Source organism: Mytilus trossulus, chromosome 3 (genome assembly GCF_036588685.1).
Source record: "Mytilus trossulus isolate FHL-02 chromosome 3, PNRI_Mtr1.1.1.hap1, whole genome shotgun sequence".
In the NCBI taxonomy this organism is placed as follows: Eukaryota; Metazoa; Mollusca; class Bivalvia; order Mytilida; family Mytilidae; genus Mytilus; species Mytilus trossulus.
In genome coordinates this window covers 26069431-26086887 of record NC_086375.1, presented here as the reverse complement: position 1 = coordinate 26086887, position 17457 = coordinate 26069431, and the positions used below count along the sequence as shown (strand labels likewise).

General features: G+C 33.3%; 2 protein-coding genes across 2 annotated transcripts; both read left to right on the top strand.

Moving 5' to 3' along the window:
- Window positions 1-2024: 2024 nt before the first annotated feature.
- On the top strand, window positions 2025-2654 carry LOC134710576 (isonocardicin synthase-like). The gene has a single exon (XM_063570952.1). It carries the CDS (start codon window positions 2025-2027, stop codon window positions 2652-2654), a length of 630 nt encoding a protein of 209 aa, XP_063427022.1.
- A 6846-nt stretch (window positions 2655-9500) lies between these two features.
- LOC134711014 (flavin-containing monooxygenase 5-like) lies at window positions 9501-16565 on the top strand. The gene is made up of 3 exons (XM_063571442.1): window positions 9501-9668; window positions 14084-14698; window positions 15425-16565. The coding sequence occupies exons 2-3, from the start codon at window positions 14084-14086 to the stop codon at window positions 16430-16432; spliced, it is 1623 nt and encodes a 540-aa protein (XP_063427512.1). The 5' UTR covers window positions 9501-9668; the 3' UTR covers window positions 16433-16565.
- The last annotated feature ends 892 nt before the right edge of the window (window positions 16566-17457 follow it).

Here is a 17457-nt window from a genome sequence, read left to right as displayed (position 1 = left end):
AGATGATGGAATATTATAGCAAAATAGCCAAATACGATGCTCCAAATCACAAAGCCTATTAGAATGATGATGGAATATTATAGCAAAATAGCCAAATACGATGCTCCAAATCACAAAGCCTATTAGAAAGATGATGGAATATTATAGCAAAATAGCCAAATACGATGCTCCAAATCACAAAGCCTATTAGAATGATGATGGAATATTATAGCAAAATAGCCAAATACGATGCTCCAAATCACAAAGCCTATTAGAAAGATGATGGAATATTATAGCAAAATAGCCAAATACGATGCTCCAAATCACAAAGCCTATTAGAAAGATGATGGAATATTATAGCAAAATAGCCAAATAAGATGCTCCAAATCACAAAGCCTATTAGAAAGATGATGGAATATTATAGCAAAATAGCCAAATACGATGCTCCAAATCACAAAGCCTAATAGAAAGATGATGGAATATTATAGCAAAATAGCCAAATACGATGCTCCAAATCACAAAGCCTAATAGAAAGATGATGGAATATTATAGCAAAATAGCCAAATACGATGCTCCAAATCACAAAGCCTATTAGAAAGATGATGGAATATTATAGCAAAATAGCCAAATACGATGCTCCAAATCACAAAGCCTATTAGAATGATGATGGAATATTATAGCAAAATAGCCAAATACGATGCTCCAAATCACAAAGCCTATTAGAATGATGATGGAATATTATAGCAAAATAGCCAAATAAGATGCTCCAAATCACAAAGCCTATTAGAATGATGATGGAATATTATAGCAAAATAGCCAAATACGATGCTCCAAATCACAAAGCCTATTAGAAAGATGATGGAATATTATAGCAAAATAGCCAAATACGATGCTCCAAATCACAAAGCCTATTAGAAAGATGATGGAATATTATAGTTAGTTTTAAGAGAAAGTTCCATATATTATTCTCTAATTTCTTATCAATGTAAAAAAGAAAAGCTAATAAGATTTATTAATATTATCGTTTTTCAAACCATAACCGAATCGGAACCGTTCAACTAAATAAAAAGCAATCAAGTAGACGCTTTAAAATAACAAAAAAAGCAAGGGTGTGAAATTTCTTTGGAAAGACTGTTAATCTGCTCACTTAAAAGTGTGAATGTTTAATCGGAAAACAAATAAGATTTAAAGGATGTCAAATAGATTTGCCTAATCTGACAATTATTTATAGGTTTCAATTGAATATTTGATAATACTAGTATATTCTATTACATAATAATTGGTTCACAGTCCAGTCATACATGGATTTGTTTTCCTGAACCGCAATGTTATCTATGTTCGATACGATATCTACTAAGTAGCGATAAAGGTTAAACTACCATCTGATCAAGGCTATAAGGATTTTACAAACTGTTTACAAACGTCATCATATTCTTGTGAATCTTTTTGTGACCACAATATACTTTGGAATAAAAGAAACAATGGCCGACAAGAAGGCACCCGTTTTGACAGATGCTATTAAAAGCTACGATGGGATCTTCAAAGGAATGTACGATGATAATCTCCGAGAGAAATTTTTACAAATTCGGCGACTTCTTGCGGAAGGACAGTTGAAAAATGCACAGGCATTATTAGAAGAATCTTTATCCCAGTCGGGAGAACACCCGTCAGACAGGAGTACCTTGCAGCTTCTTAAAAGTGAACTAGATCGCTATGTTACCTTCCACATTACAAACTCTTGCAAAATTGTTGACGATGTTAACTGGACAGAAGTCAATAATAGAAAGTTGGAGCGACTTACTGAGAAGCACTGGGCCCTTCCGCAAAGTGTATTCTTCTTAACATTTAATATAGGTCCATCGAAATATAGACTAGTGGGAAGAAAGATCCTCTCGGACTTGTGGATACAAAATAGGATTCCAGAGATCCACTGCAGCTTTATTTCCGCGGGTATGATATTAGGCGTATTCTCCGACCAAAGGATAACTGAAACATTCGTCAATGTATTTTATCATCCGTTGAAGAACGGTGAAAAGCTCAAAATAATGAAAGACATCACTGACCATAAAATAGAAAACGTAGAGATTGTTTTTCCATTTTCTCTTCTGCGGGAATCGACAAGGAAGGAATTATGCTCACCTTCCGAAGGTTGGGTTGTTGATGATGCGTTTGACGTAATGCTTGGATGTGGGGAAGAAAGGATAAGAGCGTACACCATTAAATTTCTAAAAACTCTGAGCACTCAAAAGTTGGTACTGTTTGATCCGGCCTGCTCAACTGGCGTCTTCCTGTCAACTTTGAAAAAGGCATTTCCCGAGAGTTATACCATTGGACAAGATCTCAGCAAGCAAATGGTAGGATTTTCTAAAACTCGGGTCGATGAGGTACACTGTGGGAACGCCATGGAACCAAAAATATCTCCAGCGTCAGCTGATGTTGTCTTTATTCGTTTTCTCAATTCTGAAGTTGTTACGTCCACCGAAGCAGAACAACTCATTGGTGCTCTTTTGCCGACAGTTAAGAAAGGTGGATACATGGTAATATTTGGACATACACCGGTCTTGCTATCGTCTGCTAACTTTTCTTTGATGGAAAACTTCGTTGTTAAACATTGTATTGGCATTGCTGACGATAAGAGTGGGATACTCCAGTACTATACTCTACAAAGGCAATGAATATTTGTGTTTGTATATGATGTTGCATTTAGATATAGAATAAATTTTTGGAAAATTATATAATGTTATTTGGCGCCCTTTTTATACCGTTCTATCTCATTCTCCCGTGACGTCAGTATATTTTTCATGCTTGATAATTTTTATTAAGGCTGTAACATTTACATCCTTGGACCCGATTTTTCGTAAATAAGAAATTTAGGGTTTACTGAAGCAGTCGGTATATGTGTTTTTGTATGTCCTCTTGTGTGCATGTTACACAGTTACAAATAAACGCCTGATTATGGAACGCCATAGCTGTCTTATGTGTCTTTTTTATTGCTTTTCTATTATAAGATGATGCTTTTCTATTATAAGATGATGCTTTTCTATTATAAGATGGTGTTTTTCTATTATAAGATGGTGCTTTTCTATTATAAGATGGTGCTTTTCTATTATAAGATGGTGCTTTTCTATTATAAGATGGTGCTTTTCTATTATAAGAAGGTGCTTTTCTATTATAAGATGTGGTTTTCTATTATAAGATGATGGTTTTCTATTATAAGATGGTGCTTTTCTATTATAAGATGGTGGTTTTCTATTATAAGATGGTGGTTTTCTATTATAAGGTGGTTTTCTATTATAAGGTGCTTTTCTATTATAAGGTGCTTTTTTATTATAAGGTGCTTTTCTATTATAAGGTGCTTTTCTATTATAAGGTGCTTTTCTATTATAAGGTGCTTTTCTATTATAAGGTGCTTTTTTATTATAAGGTGGTTTTCTATTATAAGGTGGTTTTCTATTATAAGGTGCTTTTCTATTATAAGGTGCTTTTTTATTAACCCCCAGGGGTATAAATGCGCATTTCATTAATAAATAAATAAAATAAAATAAATTAATAAAAACTTTTGAGCTTAAAATATTGACTTGAGTAAGCTCACCAGCACACTAGAAGACCTGATATATAAAATATTTATTACATGTATTTAATTAGATTACTATCTAATTTTGACACCTGTCGTAATCACCAATCAAGCAAATAATCATGTCATTTAAGTTTTCACACCTGAGACATCAAATACATTTAATTGAATTAACTTATATAATCAGATGGCAATCAGAATCCAAACAAAGATTACAGTGAATTGAACTTTTTATTAAAGAATACAAAACTGGCTCTCTTTTTTTTTTAAAGATAAAACTAGATAGCTGACATGGATTAAATTAAAGTGAGACCACCAATCTGCCGGTATCAAATCATTTGAAAAAAACAACAACAATGTATTCCAATATGACCTTTAACTTCGAAGGAGTAAACTTGCATTCAGTCGTGTTCAGACACTTTACAATAGAAAATAAAGGACGGGCATCGAACACAAAGTTACTCTTGTATAATATTGCACTGTCACTAACTACTAGTCTGTCACTATATTTAAATTTAAAAGTGAGGCAAAATATATTCATCATTCGGTGAGGGGTCTGGCGGTCGCTCAAGACCCCCAGAAGCCTTGAAAAAATACGCAAAATCGTGCATCTCGAGAGCTTCTCGGACTCTTAGGAGGCATATTATTTGAATGTCCTTTCCCTTGGAACCTCAGTCTCCAAAAACAACAAAACATCAGCCAAGTTGAAAACACCAGCCAAGTTAAAAATACCTCAGTCAAAACAGAAAGGTTGTATAAACACCGAAATCTACTAAGATTGAGGTATGCTGATAATGGCAGTCAAGTTCATCAGATACTTCTTACTGACAGTCAACCTTCTGTGAAGAAAGAAAATCCTGTTAATATATTTAAAGCCAAAGACCTAAAATACAATTATAGATGTGCGAATCTCTTCATGTATCATATATGTCTCTGTTAAACACATCGGCGAATGTGAATTTAGTCCGGTCAACTTTTTTAGCAGAAAAATATTTTTTTTTACTATAAATCTATATTTTCGTATAATTTGTTTTTTAAATCTCACAGATTCCTGAATTACTTGGACAAATATTGTCAAAGATATTAACACTTGTTGACGTCAGAAAAACAAATTATTGTTTCGTCATAAAACTATTTCTGGAGATATTCCTAATTATATTGCTGCTGATATCTTGTCATATACAAACACTAATGACCAGTATGGTTTGAGAAAAAAAAGGAAATTTAAAACTCCTCAGTGTCGAACCACAGCCTATAAAAACAGTTTTATTCCACATACTCTTGAAAAGAGGAATTCCCTTGATGGAGAAGTTAAAAATATTTTAAGCTTCACAGGATTTAAAAGAAAACTGAATGAGGACATAAGTCCTTGTCCTGTTTTCTTTTCCACTGGTTCACGTAAAGTTAATATAATCCACTGCCAATTAAGAAATGAGGCTAGTGATCTAAAAGATCATCTCTTCTGTGATCATTTGTCGGACAGCTCTATGTGTGCATGTGGAGATCCAGTAGAAGATAATATTCATTTCTTTTATGTTTGTCCATTTTTACATTTATCAGAGATATGAGCTCTTTCAAAAAATAAGTAACTTTGAAAATGTCAATCTTGATGTCCTACTACAGGGTTGCTCAGACTTAAATATTGACGAAAACACAGAGATATTTACATATGTACAACAATATAGTCATGAAACTGGAAGATTTTATAATAATTCATGTGATATATACTGTTTAGAAACCAGCCTATAACCACAGTGTACCACTCTTTAGTCTTAATTTAAGACAAACCTAACTTTTAACACAAAAAACAACCAATTGTGTTTAGAATCTTTTTGCAAATAAATTTATATTTATTTTATTTTATTTTTTGTATTAGTAATTATATTTTCAAAAATCAAGAAAATAATAGTCGTGTAATAAGATGGTACACTAAATTATTTATGTATTGCAAAAAAGGGCCAATGAATTCTTTTTATTCATATAAATAGAACAACTTTGTTGCAGTGAGCTTGTGAATTTGAGTAAAAATCACTTTATGATCTACTTGATTCCTAACCAACACTTATTATTTTGGTATAAAATTCGACATCACCTTCAGTAGGTCTTGCTTTAACTTTGTTAACATAGTTATTTATATATGTTCCGGACCATATAAGTATTTGGACCATACGCGTATGGTCATGACCAAATGCGTATACTCATATGGTCCGACCATACGCGTATGGTCCGACCGTACGCGTATGGTCGGACCATATGAGTATAATACTCGTTTGGTTATTAACGGGCCGGACCATATGAGTATTTGGACCATACAGGTATTTTTTTTTGTAACTCACATTATAAAAGTTTCAATAATACAAAAACTTTATCTAAAAAACAATGTATTATTTTTATAATTCAAATACTACGTAAAAAAAAATATTTATGCCATAGTAAGTTTTCATCGCTAATTACATTCTTGCATGTAGGCTTGAGGTGACATTTACTTCCACATTGATATAAATCGGTATAAATTGTGATTATTATAGTTTTAACAAGTAAGTAATATTAGCTGTGAAACTTGTAACTTTTATTTAGCTAACCTTTTTACTATAATATAAAGATAAAATTAACTGTATGATAGCGTCTTTTTAAAGAAACGCCAGACCATATGAAGAGTTTAGAAATATTAAAAGTAAACTGTAACAGAGTATTAATTACCCCGACCATACGCGTACGGTCGGACCATATGCGTATGGTCGGACCATATGAGTATATACCCATATGGTCATGACCATACGCGTATGGTCCAAATACTCATATGGTCCGGAACATATATAATGTATACACAAAAAATACTTCAAGAAGTGGAGGAACTGCCTCCCTGACTCACTGCAACAACGTATGATCTATTAACTTACCAGAAAATTATATACTAGCATGCATGTTATTCAATTCGTCTTGTATGGGAAAGGATTTGTATAGGCACTGCCTTTTGTCCAATCCCTTTGTTTAAATGTACATTTGATATGAACAATAAAATATTTTAAATTGAATTGAACAAGTTGAATATATGTACAGCGTATAACGAAGAGTGTGAATACCGTCCGGTTAACTTTATTTGCTCAAAAATATTTGTTTTCACTTATTTTCTTTTATTTTCATAAAATATATTTTAATATCTTTAAGGTCTACAAATATTAAACCAATCTACCGAATAACAAAAAAGTTATGACTATTTATATCTCGTCCGGTCAACCGTCCTGTCACTATCCGGGCAATCGTCCTGTCATTAGTGCTTCCCCACACTCCCGGTTAATCACGGGAAACACCATCACATAATAAAAAAGCACCTTATAATAGAAAAGCACCTTATAATAGAAAAGCTCCTTATAATAGAAAAGCACCTTATAAAGCACCTTATAATAGAAAAGCACCTTATAATAGAAAAGCACCTTATAATAAAAAAGCACCTTATAATAGAAAAGCACCTTATAATAGAAAAGCACCTTATAATAAAAAAGCACCTTATAATAGAAAACTACCATCTTATAATAGAAAACCACCATCTTATAATAGAAAAGCACCATCTTATAATAGAAAACCATCATCTTATAATAGAAAACCACCATCTTATAATAGAAAACCACCATCTTATAATAGAAAACCACCATCTTATAATAGAAAAGCACCATCTTATAATAGAAAACCACCATCTTATAATAGAAAAGCACCATCTTATAATAGAAAAGCAATAAAAAAGACACATAAGACAGCTATGGCGTTCCATACCTGATGATACAAATATTATTTTTTGTGAGAATCTATGCTGCCAATTTCTAGACATTTTTTTACAGTACACATAACATCCCCCCCCAAAAAAAAAAATTTGATGTCATAAAAACAAAAATTAATATAAAGTAATTTTTTTTTTTTAAAAACGAACTTAAAGGAAACTTCAAAACAGAAAGTCATTTATCAAAATGGCAAAAAATCAAAAACTCAAACACATCAAACGACTTGAAAACAACTGCCATATTCCTGACTTGTTACAGGCATTTCTTTTTATCGAAAATTGTAGACTAAACCTGATTTTAAAGCTAGCTTAACCTCTCAATTGTATGACATTTTGCATTTGATATATGTACCCAATTATATTGACAAGGCAACGTGAAAACAAAGCAAACCAAATGTGTGGTACAGCAGTCAACTATGTGTTATGATCTTAAACACAATAAAACAAATACATATTTAAAAATAGTATATTGACACTCTATTGAAAAAGTCCATAAGCATGAAAGCCAAGAATACGAAAAAAAATGACCTTAGTAATAACACAATGGCTGTATAAATACCTAGCCAAGGCCAAACATTTATTCCAATTAAATATGTATAAGAACAAATGAAAAGAGCACGTTAATGTGATTATGATAATAAACCACGTCAGTACCTATAATCAATACTTCATGACCACCATTTTTAGAAAAAGGTCGAAACGTTCTTTGTCATAAACTTGGTTCGTCACAGTTAATCTTCAGAATCTGTTCAGACACTGGTGATGTTTTAATAAGTCTGAGTAGCAGCTGCAAGCTTTTGAATACCGAATGAGTTGGGGAAAGGTTTAGGCCATATGCAGGTTGAGTTGGATTTTTTTTGCTAAGGGAGGATTCATAATTTTCATTATTAAAATCGTCATAGATTTTGGTACTGAGATAGTCACTTATGACAAATTCGAGTTATAAGTCTAAATATGAGACGGAGGGAGCCGTTTCTGTTGTTTCTTTAATTTATAGTTCTGGAGGATATAATAATGGAACACAATCAGATAAGTTTTTGAAAGAACATCCTCAACTTAACTGAATGTGAATCTTAAATATCGGGCTTCTATGATATTCTTGATTTTGATCAGTGTTTGGAGGAGCTCCAACTCATGCTTAAATAAGAAGAGGTCGACAAGGAGAGGCACATAGTTTGACAATTTGTTGAAAAAGTCTACCCCCAAAAAGAAACTCCAGCACACTTATGTCTTCATCCACTGTTAAATAGATATAAGAAAATGTGGTATGAGTACCAATGAGACAACTCTCCATCCAAGTCACAATTTGTAAAAGAAAATCATTATAGGTCAAAGTACGGTCTTCAAACGGAGCCTTAGCTCACACCGAACTGCAAGCTATAAAGGGCCCCCAAAATGACCAGTGTAAAAACATTCAAACAGAAAAACCAATGGTCTAACCCTATCAGGCCAGGTTTGGTCTTGTGTTTATATATTAATTAACACATCACACAATGCTAAAAAATCTCGTACCTCCATAGTGTTTTGGTAAATATTAACTTCAGTGTCTGTATACGTTGTCTAAACCAAATGTGATTGTATGTAAAGATTTAGACAGCCAACGAGAAGTTTTTAAATACTAATACGACAAATACATGCCTAACCAATCTTTAGCTAATAGGTGAAATTAAAGGTCACATAAATACGGATGCAATTAGGTCGAATTATTCACTTGCAAGTGAATAATTGCTCAGCGATGTTCCTTGACATATTATGACAAAATTGAACCAAATTTGTCTGGCAATGGGAGAAGGGTGCCATCCGTTATTGCTTGCAATGGCAAATCTAGTTTTATTTTATAATCGTTTTCTAATTTTTACATACCATTCCATTTATTCCTTCTTATTATAAATAATTTGGGTAATTCATATTTCAGTATAATCATGAAGACTAAATGTATATATATCTGGTCATAATCTTTGGGCACTCAACTAAATAATTTTTTGATTCCACTATTTCTTTTATAATAGATCTTACAGAAATGAACCCCTAACAGAGCAGAAAAGCATCATGGCCGACTTAAAATGAAGACTAAATAATCAAATATTATAATCTCCGAAACCCGTGTAACGGTGTTAGTTCCCCAATGGATGTGTCCAAATCTCTTTCACCACATTATCAATTGTAAACTCCTACCATTTCTCCAGATCAGGCACCCCTTACTATATCTGACGTAATAATTCATACGTTAATCAGTTAACTTATGAAACATCTTATCAAAATCGTTATAAACTTGTTGAGAACATACAGATGGCTGTAAATACATAGAGACGAGATTCACATACAGACGAGAAGTACAAGGTATGTAGTCCAGTTATGTTCAGTTCAAATTGTCTCCCTTTTCAGAAAATGGTATTTTTCAGGAATCTACACTATAATGAACCCACCTTATATACCGCTAAACTATAGTATATCATCCAAAAGCTTTGGATGTGTTTTTTATGGTTTTCCTGTTGTCAAAAATTCTTACATTGCAATCTCATAAAATAAAGATCAACGGTAAAAGATCTGTTAAAGCCCTGGTCACAACGAACACACGACACATCTATGCAGCGACACGACACGGACTTTGATCAAATCGCGGGTCATCTGTGGTCGTCGTACGACAATCGCACGATATTTTGAGCATCGTGGCGTTGTCGTGTGTCGTGGGAAAAAAACTGGATATGCACCTTTTTTGCTCTACGATTTTGTTTGTCGTGTCACAGTCTTGTGGCTGTCAAGAAAGTGTCTTACAATCATCGTGCAACTGTCGTGCGATAAACACATTGTCGTGGGTATCAACACAAATCCTTTTAATCAAACAATCGTCACACGACTGTCGTACGACAATCTCACGACTGTCTGAAGACACTCGTGATACAGTCGAACGATTGTCTCACAAACACCAAATTTCTTACGATGCTCGCACAACATTGATTGTCCGTCGTACGACAGTGGTACGTTCGTCGTGCAACATATTTTCGTTTTATTTAGAATACGTTTGGTTAGAATGAATGTTTGGAAAAAAATACCGTTTATCGTTTAAACATGATGTCTATTCCATCAGAACACGAGCAATCAATGACATGAAAACCTGAAAAATAGCTCCAAACTACTCACGATTGTCGTACGATTATCGCACGACTGTCACACGACCGACATGCGATAAACCCACGACAGAACACTTACAATTTATTTCTGTCTAGTACCCATCGTGGAAACATCGTTGATATTTCGTAGCTGATGTGACCACTCGAAATATTTTTTAACATTTTGCACGACAGTGCTACGACATCTATTTTATAGATCTTCCACGACAAAAAAAATCGTACGATCTGTTGTGACCGGAGCTTAAACAGTATTTAAATTTGCAAGGATTTAACACAATACCTTTTTTTGTTTTTGTATATGATATCTAGAAAAAACACACACGAATCTTAAAAGAACAGAACATTGAAGTTCCAAATTAAACGTAAACTAAGAACTCAATGACGCAGTATTAACAGAAAATTGAAATTAGCAAAATAAAATAAAAAGATAAATGTACTGAAAAAAGTTATTTCTGTATGAGTCAATATCTGTACGCCGATGTATGCCGAGAATAGTCGTTTCGTCAATAGGCCAATAATTAAATAGCAAAAACAACGAATTTTAGGGAAAATTCAAAACTGAAAGTCCTAAATCAAAATTCAATGACATAAGAATAAGCTCAAACACAATAAATGAATGGAAAAGAACTGACTTTCCTGACTTGTAACAGGCATTCCTTATTCAAATAAATGGTGGTTAAACCTGATAGCTATTAAACATTCACTTGTATGATAGTCGCATAGAATTTTAAGAAAGGTTCGTCATTTTTGTTCTTGAAAGAAGCTTTTTCTGCCGATGCGGCGTATAGCAATCACCAATAATTCAATTAATCAATCAATCAACCAATATAAAACCGAGGTGAGAAATTCGCCAAAGCAATATCCTCGCGAGAATTGACAGGGCTATACATCAAAAAAATATACCATGAAACCTCTCAATATGCCAATCTACAACCAATGTGCGAAATATGATCTTCCGTCAGTCACCTATACTACAAATATATCACTTAAGGTGGCTCGTGGGTACAAAAATTTTAGCAAAAAAATAAACCTTTATTTTTTCATTACAAATTTTATTTATTACACTATTAGTTGTTACTTTATGATATGGTACAAAAAACAACCCCAAAAAAATGATTTGGTTTGGCCCCAGATGACTTTAAAAATTGAAAAAAAGCTCCAAATTATCTCCCTTTGGAGCAAAAATGCCATTTTTTTGGCCTTAAATTTTAAATATCTTTTTTAACTCATCGGTGACCTACATTTTTTATTATTGTTTTCAAATAAGCTGTACATAAACTAAATAATTGTAAAATTTAAGCGATTTCTTATATAAGGTTATTTTTTTATTTCGATATTTCCTCTTTTTCTCCTATTAGTTCAACAGAAAAAAAGGACATTAACAAAAATGTATGCTTCTTCCAAAGGCAGATTTTAGCTTAAATGAACGGTGACCCCATTTTCTTATTTCATTTTTCTTTTAAGTATAGGATAAAGTTCATTTATGAAAAAATATAGCGAAATCCTATATTAGAAAAAAAAAATCATTTATACCCAGGAGCCCCCTTAAACACATTAATGGGAATACTTTGAAGCGCAATCTTCAATGATATCTAGATGCAAAATATTGGCCGAATAAAATTGCATGTACAAATTAGTCCAAATATATTTGAACTTTCAACAAAAAGTTCGTATATGCAAATATTTAGTAAGTTTTCTTTTGAGTGTAAATACAAACTTCAAAAGTAAAACGTTTTGTCAAAGTAGGCATCCTATTATTGATGCTGGTCGGTTGAATTGATGATGTGCCATCTCCATATAATAATTTTCGCCTGATACTACAAACATTTTAACCATTTTAAATGTCTTTTAATAACTAGAAATATTGAGCATGGTCATATTTATTGTAAAATCAGGACCACGAAAGAAAACATAACTACAACATGCCAATCTAAATATTCTACTCCTATAAAATTGTGAATGTCTATAACCTAACCCCTAACCCTGACTACACCTAGGACAGGCTCAAAATGCAATACAGCTTCTGATGTATAAAAGATTAAAGTTCATATTCTGTCGTATAGATAGACTTACGCATTAGATCGAAGAACAACAAAACAAACAGAGAAAACTAACTTTCGAATTCAATTATATTTTAATTGACTTTAATTTACGAAGTCTGTATTGGTCATATTCTTTTTTATTTATATGTTTACTTTTAAAAGCTAATTTTATATAAATGAGAAGTAAATTAATTTCCTGTAATATATTATATTATCATATACTTAGACTAAATAACATATTATTTTTACTGTATGATAATACCATTAAATATTTTTCGAATTAGTCCTTAGCGGGCTGATATGAAAAGTTTATCACATGCTTCGATTGTTATCACATGCCTTTCCGTAAGGTTATCACATGGCATTTCGGTGATACTCGGCAAATTCCAGAAAATACACCTCAATGCTACGTTTTCAATAAAAACCATTACAAAGTAGTGTACAAAACAATCATTTGGATGATGTAAAGTATATTTTGTGAAATAATTAAAAAAAAAACAAACAAAAAAAACAACAAACAAATTATTAAATAAATGCATTGTTTAAAAGTTTCAAACATAATTTAGAAAGTTACTTTAAAAAGTTGCCAAACAGTCTTCATTATGTGTATTGTTAATTTTCGTTTGTTTTTGTCGATTCGTCCATATTAAAATGTGTTTCTTCTCTGTTGAGGCAAATGATAGAAAAATTTCATATCGAATGTACTAAATTTGGGGTCCGAGGTCCGTGAACTTTTCAATCTTTGAACTTCTATTACCTCACACCTCACCTCACCTATCCTCTTCATGCCGGTCGGCATTTAAGGCCCTGATACATTCTTTCCATTTAACACGGTCTTTAGCTGCTGTTCTTGCTGTAGCCCAGCTGTTCCATCCAAGTGATGTTCTTTCAGTCTCTACAGTCCGTCTCCAGGTGGTTTTGGGACGTCCAACTTTTCTCTTTCCCTCAGGAACTTCTATTACAGAACCACGTACAAGGATCAATATACGAATCAGCTTTTTTACTCCATTGTTGAAGCATATGATAAAAAGATCATAACATGTCATTTTTCATATCGCATATATTATCAGCCCTCGGTCAATATCAGCCCTCGAGCCATGCGGCTCTTGGGCTGATATTGAACTAAGGGCTGATAATACATGCGATATGAAAAATGCCATGTAATAATCTGATAATATCTCATATCTAAATAAAAGAGTATCGAAAGAGTTTGTTTATACTGACGGTTAAAATAACCTTTTAAAGTTTAAATGAACTCTTAAAATCCTAATTTCTTAATTCTTAAAAGTTTAGGTATATTTATTTTTTGTTTTCGGTTTTAAAACATAAAAAAGCCGACAAAAAAACACACCATACACACTCAACACTAAACATAATAACATAAATACCGAATTTTAGGTGGTCACGATAAATGCTGTTTGGAGAATGCTTCTTATGTTTCAATACCTGTACAAATACCCCAACATTAACTTAAAACGTGTAGTCACCACATAAAAAAGATTCCTAAACGCATATTAAAACACCAGAATACAAACACATATTGTGTTTGGGTTTTTTAAATCATTTATTATCCTTCTTTCAGATGACAAAACGGGTATGTGTAGTAGGCGCAGGGGTAGCAGGCCTTACGTCAATAAAAAATAGTTTGGAGGAAGGTTTTGATGTCGTCTGCTACGAGAAAGATACTGACATTGGAGGTCTATGGAACTATCATACAACAACGAAAGAGGGCGACACAAGTTTATACAATTCTTGCAGTATCAACACCAGCAAAGAAATTTCATGTTATAGCGATTTTCCTATCCCTAAAGAATTCCCAAATTTTATGGATCATAAACATTTTAAGAAGTATTTAAACCTCTATGCTGATCATTTTGATCTGATGAGCTGTATAAGATTTCAAACATTAGTAGAAAAAATCGAGAAAAGTGACGACAACAGATGGAAAGTCCGAACACAGAACACGAAATCCGGAAAGAACTCTACAGAACTATTTGACTTTGTAATGGTATGCAATGGACATTTGCACGAACCAAACAAACCAACATTTCCCGGCTTGAACAGGTTCAAAGGTAAAGTGATGCATACACGTGACTACAAGACTTTCCATGGATACGAAGACAAACGCATACTGGTTGTTGGTATTGGGAATTCTGGAGCAGACGTTGCATGTGAACTAAGTAGACATGCTGAACACGTTAGTTTTCATTTATTATAGTTTCTTTAATGGTAGAATATCTTATGGTAGGGTGTAGACTGGTTCCCGATCGCAATATTCAGTATGTTACCCATATACCAATATAAGAGAGAGTATGGCTTTTAGCTAATACCTGGAACGTAGTGTCGGGCATCAGGATAGGTAGGGTGTAGGAAATGGTTTTAACAGGAAATACATATAAAGAAAGTGATGTGGAACACATGGCTTCGCGCTCGAATATTGTTCCTCGGCGAGTGCGAGTAAAAACGAACAGAAATTTAGACAAAATATAGAATAACAAATTTGGTAAATAAAGCTTATCTACTTTAAAAGCCAGACATATTGCAGGGTTTCTTTGAAAAAAACAAACAGAATAAGTAGTCTCTACACCTCTACGAATCTTTGCTCTTTTACGTTTAACTTTAATTGGTACAAAGAGGCTAACAAGTACCCCCAACACAAATATTTTCTTGGCACAGCATATCTTATGCTGCTAAAAAAAAAGGTGTTCAATTTAGAGGTAAATTTCACACGTTATATTCAATATTCAGCACACCACAAAAAGTAAAAAGAACGAACAATTCATTTCATGACGCATAACATGTTTTTAAAAAGCAATGTGAAAATAATTGAAATCTTATCAATTTTAAAATGAAATGAAAAAAAATGTATATTTTTCTGTTTGTTTATAACTATATAATTGATTTATATTGGGTTTTTTTCAAGGTTTATGTCAGCACCAGAAGGGGTTCTTACATTCAGCAAAGAGCTGGCGAGTACGGCGTTCCGTTTGATCACATAGCATTAAACAGATATAGCCAGAGTTTACCATGGGATATCATGAGACCTATCCATTACAACAAAATCAACTACAAATACAAACATTCAAACTATGGACTGGCTCCGAACTTCCGGTTTGATGGCGGAGTTGTCACGGTTAGCGATGATTTACCAAACCGTATATTGTATGGCGCTATCAGCATCAAGTCGAACGTGGAGAAGTTCACAGAGAACGGAGTCATTTTCGATGATGGTTCTATGGTTGAAAATATCGATGTCGTTGTCTTGGCAACCGGATTTACATACAGCTTTCCTTTCTTAGATAATTCCGTCATTGAAGTAGATAACCATTTTTCGTACTTATATGAACTTGTATTTCCTGTAGACATGGAGCCGAGCACTTTAGCAGTAGTTGGTCTTGTTCAACCATTTGGCAGTCTCGCGCCAATTCTAGAAATTCAAGCGCGCTGGGCGAGTATGGTGTTCTCGGGTAAATGCAGTTTACCAAGCCCATCTGAACGTCGTAGAGTTGTTGAGGAAAGGCGACAGTTTTTGAAGAAGAAGTATGTCGATTCACCACGGTATAGTCTTCAGGTATATTTCATTGCCTACTTAGATACTATCTCATCGAAAATAGGTTGCAAACCAAACCTTCTAAAGCACTTTTTCACAGATCCAAAGCTTTGGTATAAATTGTACTTCGGACCTGCTACACCACCACAATGGAGACTGGATGGTCCAGGAAAATGGGACGGAGCGCGAAAGGCAATCGAGAATGTTCAGGAGAATACATACTATCCAATGAAAACAAGGCAATCTGGAGCCGGAGAACTAGAAGGATTATATGACGGATGGATCAAATGGTTGAAAAGATTTATAATCTTTATACTCGTACTTTTTATTCTTCGTTTCATGTTCTCTAACGGATATAGTGTGCATTCTTTTAAAGTTTAAAATAAATTGACCCCTTCAACTGGTTATGACTGGAACGATACCCCTGTATTGTTATCAATACTTTTTGGGTTGATGTTTCTTCATTATTGTATTTAACTCTAAATTAATGTATATTATAAATTATTCAGCTTGATATTAGATTTTGTTTTCATTTAAAAAAAAGAGTTTCTATGTATACGGTATAACAAGTTGTGCTTTCTGTTGATGTTATTACATTAACTAATAGTTGATTACATCAACAATCAATTCACAAAAAAATCATTCGAGGTTTACTGAAACTGCGTATAAATATTTCGAAGGGCAAAGCCAGAAAAAGTCAGTAAACTAGAAAATTTTGAAACAGTAGACGACATGCAATACCCACAGGCACTTGTCTCAAAAAAAAAATTCCTATATACCTTAATATAACACATATTAAGGTATATAGAAAAAATTTTTTGAGACAAGTGCCTGTGGCAATACCTATGACATCATAGGGAAATCTTATTTTTTAACTATATGTTTTTGTTTATCAGTTATGTTCTAAACATAATGAGAAATGATGGCGTTTTCAAGAAAAGTTTTAACAAAATTGATTACATTGACGTCAGTAAGGGACGACATCAAAAGATCAATGAAGGATACAAAAACTTAATTCAAATAGTTTGGGGGTGGGGGGGAGGGGGGGGGGGGGGGGGGTTAAACTTGCTGCAAGCTTTGTTTATCCTACATCGATTTTACATATATCCATGTGGGTCAATCATTTTCCCCCAAATTAAGTTATGAGGGGGGGGGGGGGGGGTAGGGGGGTCAGTAAAAAAACTATCTGAATTAAGTTTTTTTTATCCTACATTGAACTTTTGATGTCGTCCCTAAGAGCAGTTATGTTTTTAAATGACCATACTGCACAATATGTTCATTGTTGCAAAAGAACCGTCATTGGAATTTTGATTTTGTTTACTAGTATATCAAATTGGATAAGTGCATGGTAATAAATGTTTCAATGAACAAAATTAAGCTACTGAAACTCTATTGGGGTTGAAATG

Excerpts from the sequence above, each read along its gene's own strand:
- LOC134710576 (XM_063570952.1), top strand. The coding sequence starts at position 2,025 with ATGAAAGACATCACTGACCATAAAATAGAAAACGTAGAGATTGTTTTT.
- LOC134711014 (XM_063571442.1), top strand. The coding sequence starts at position 14,084 with ATGACAAAACGGGTATGTGTAGTAGGCGCAGGGGTAGCAGGCCTTACG. Across the intron at positions 14,699-15,424 it reads TAAGTAGACATGCTGAACAC|GTTTATGTCAGCACCAGAAG; the intron begins GTTAGTTTTCAT and ends GTTTTTTTCAAG.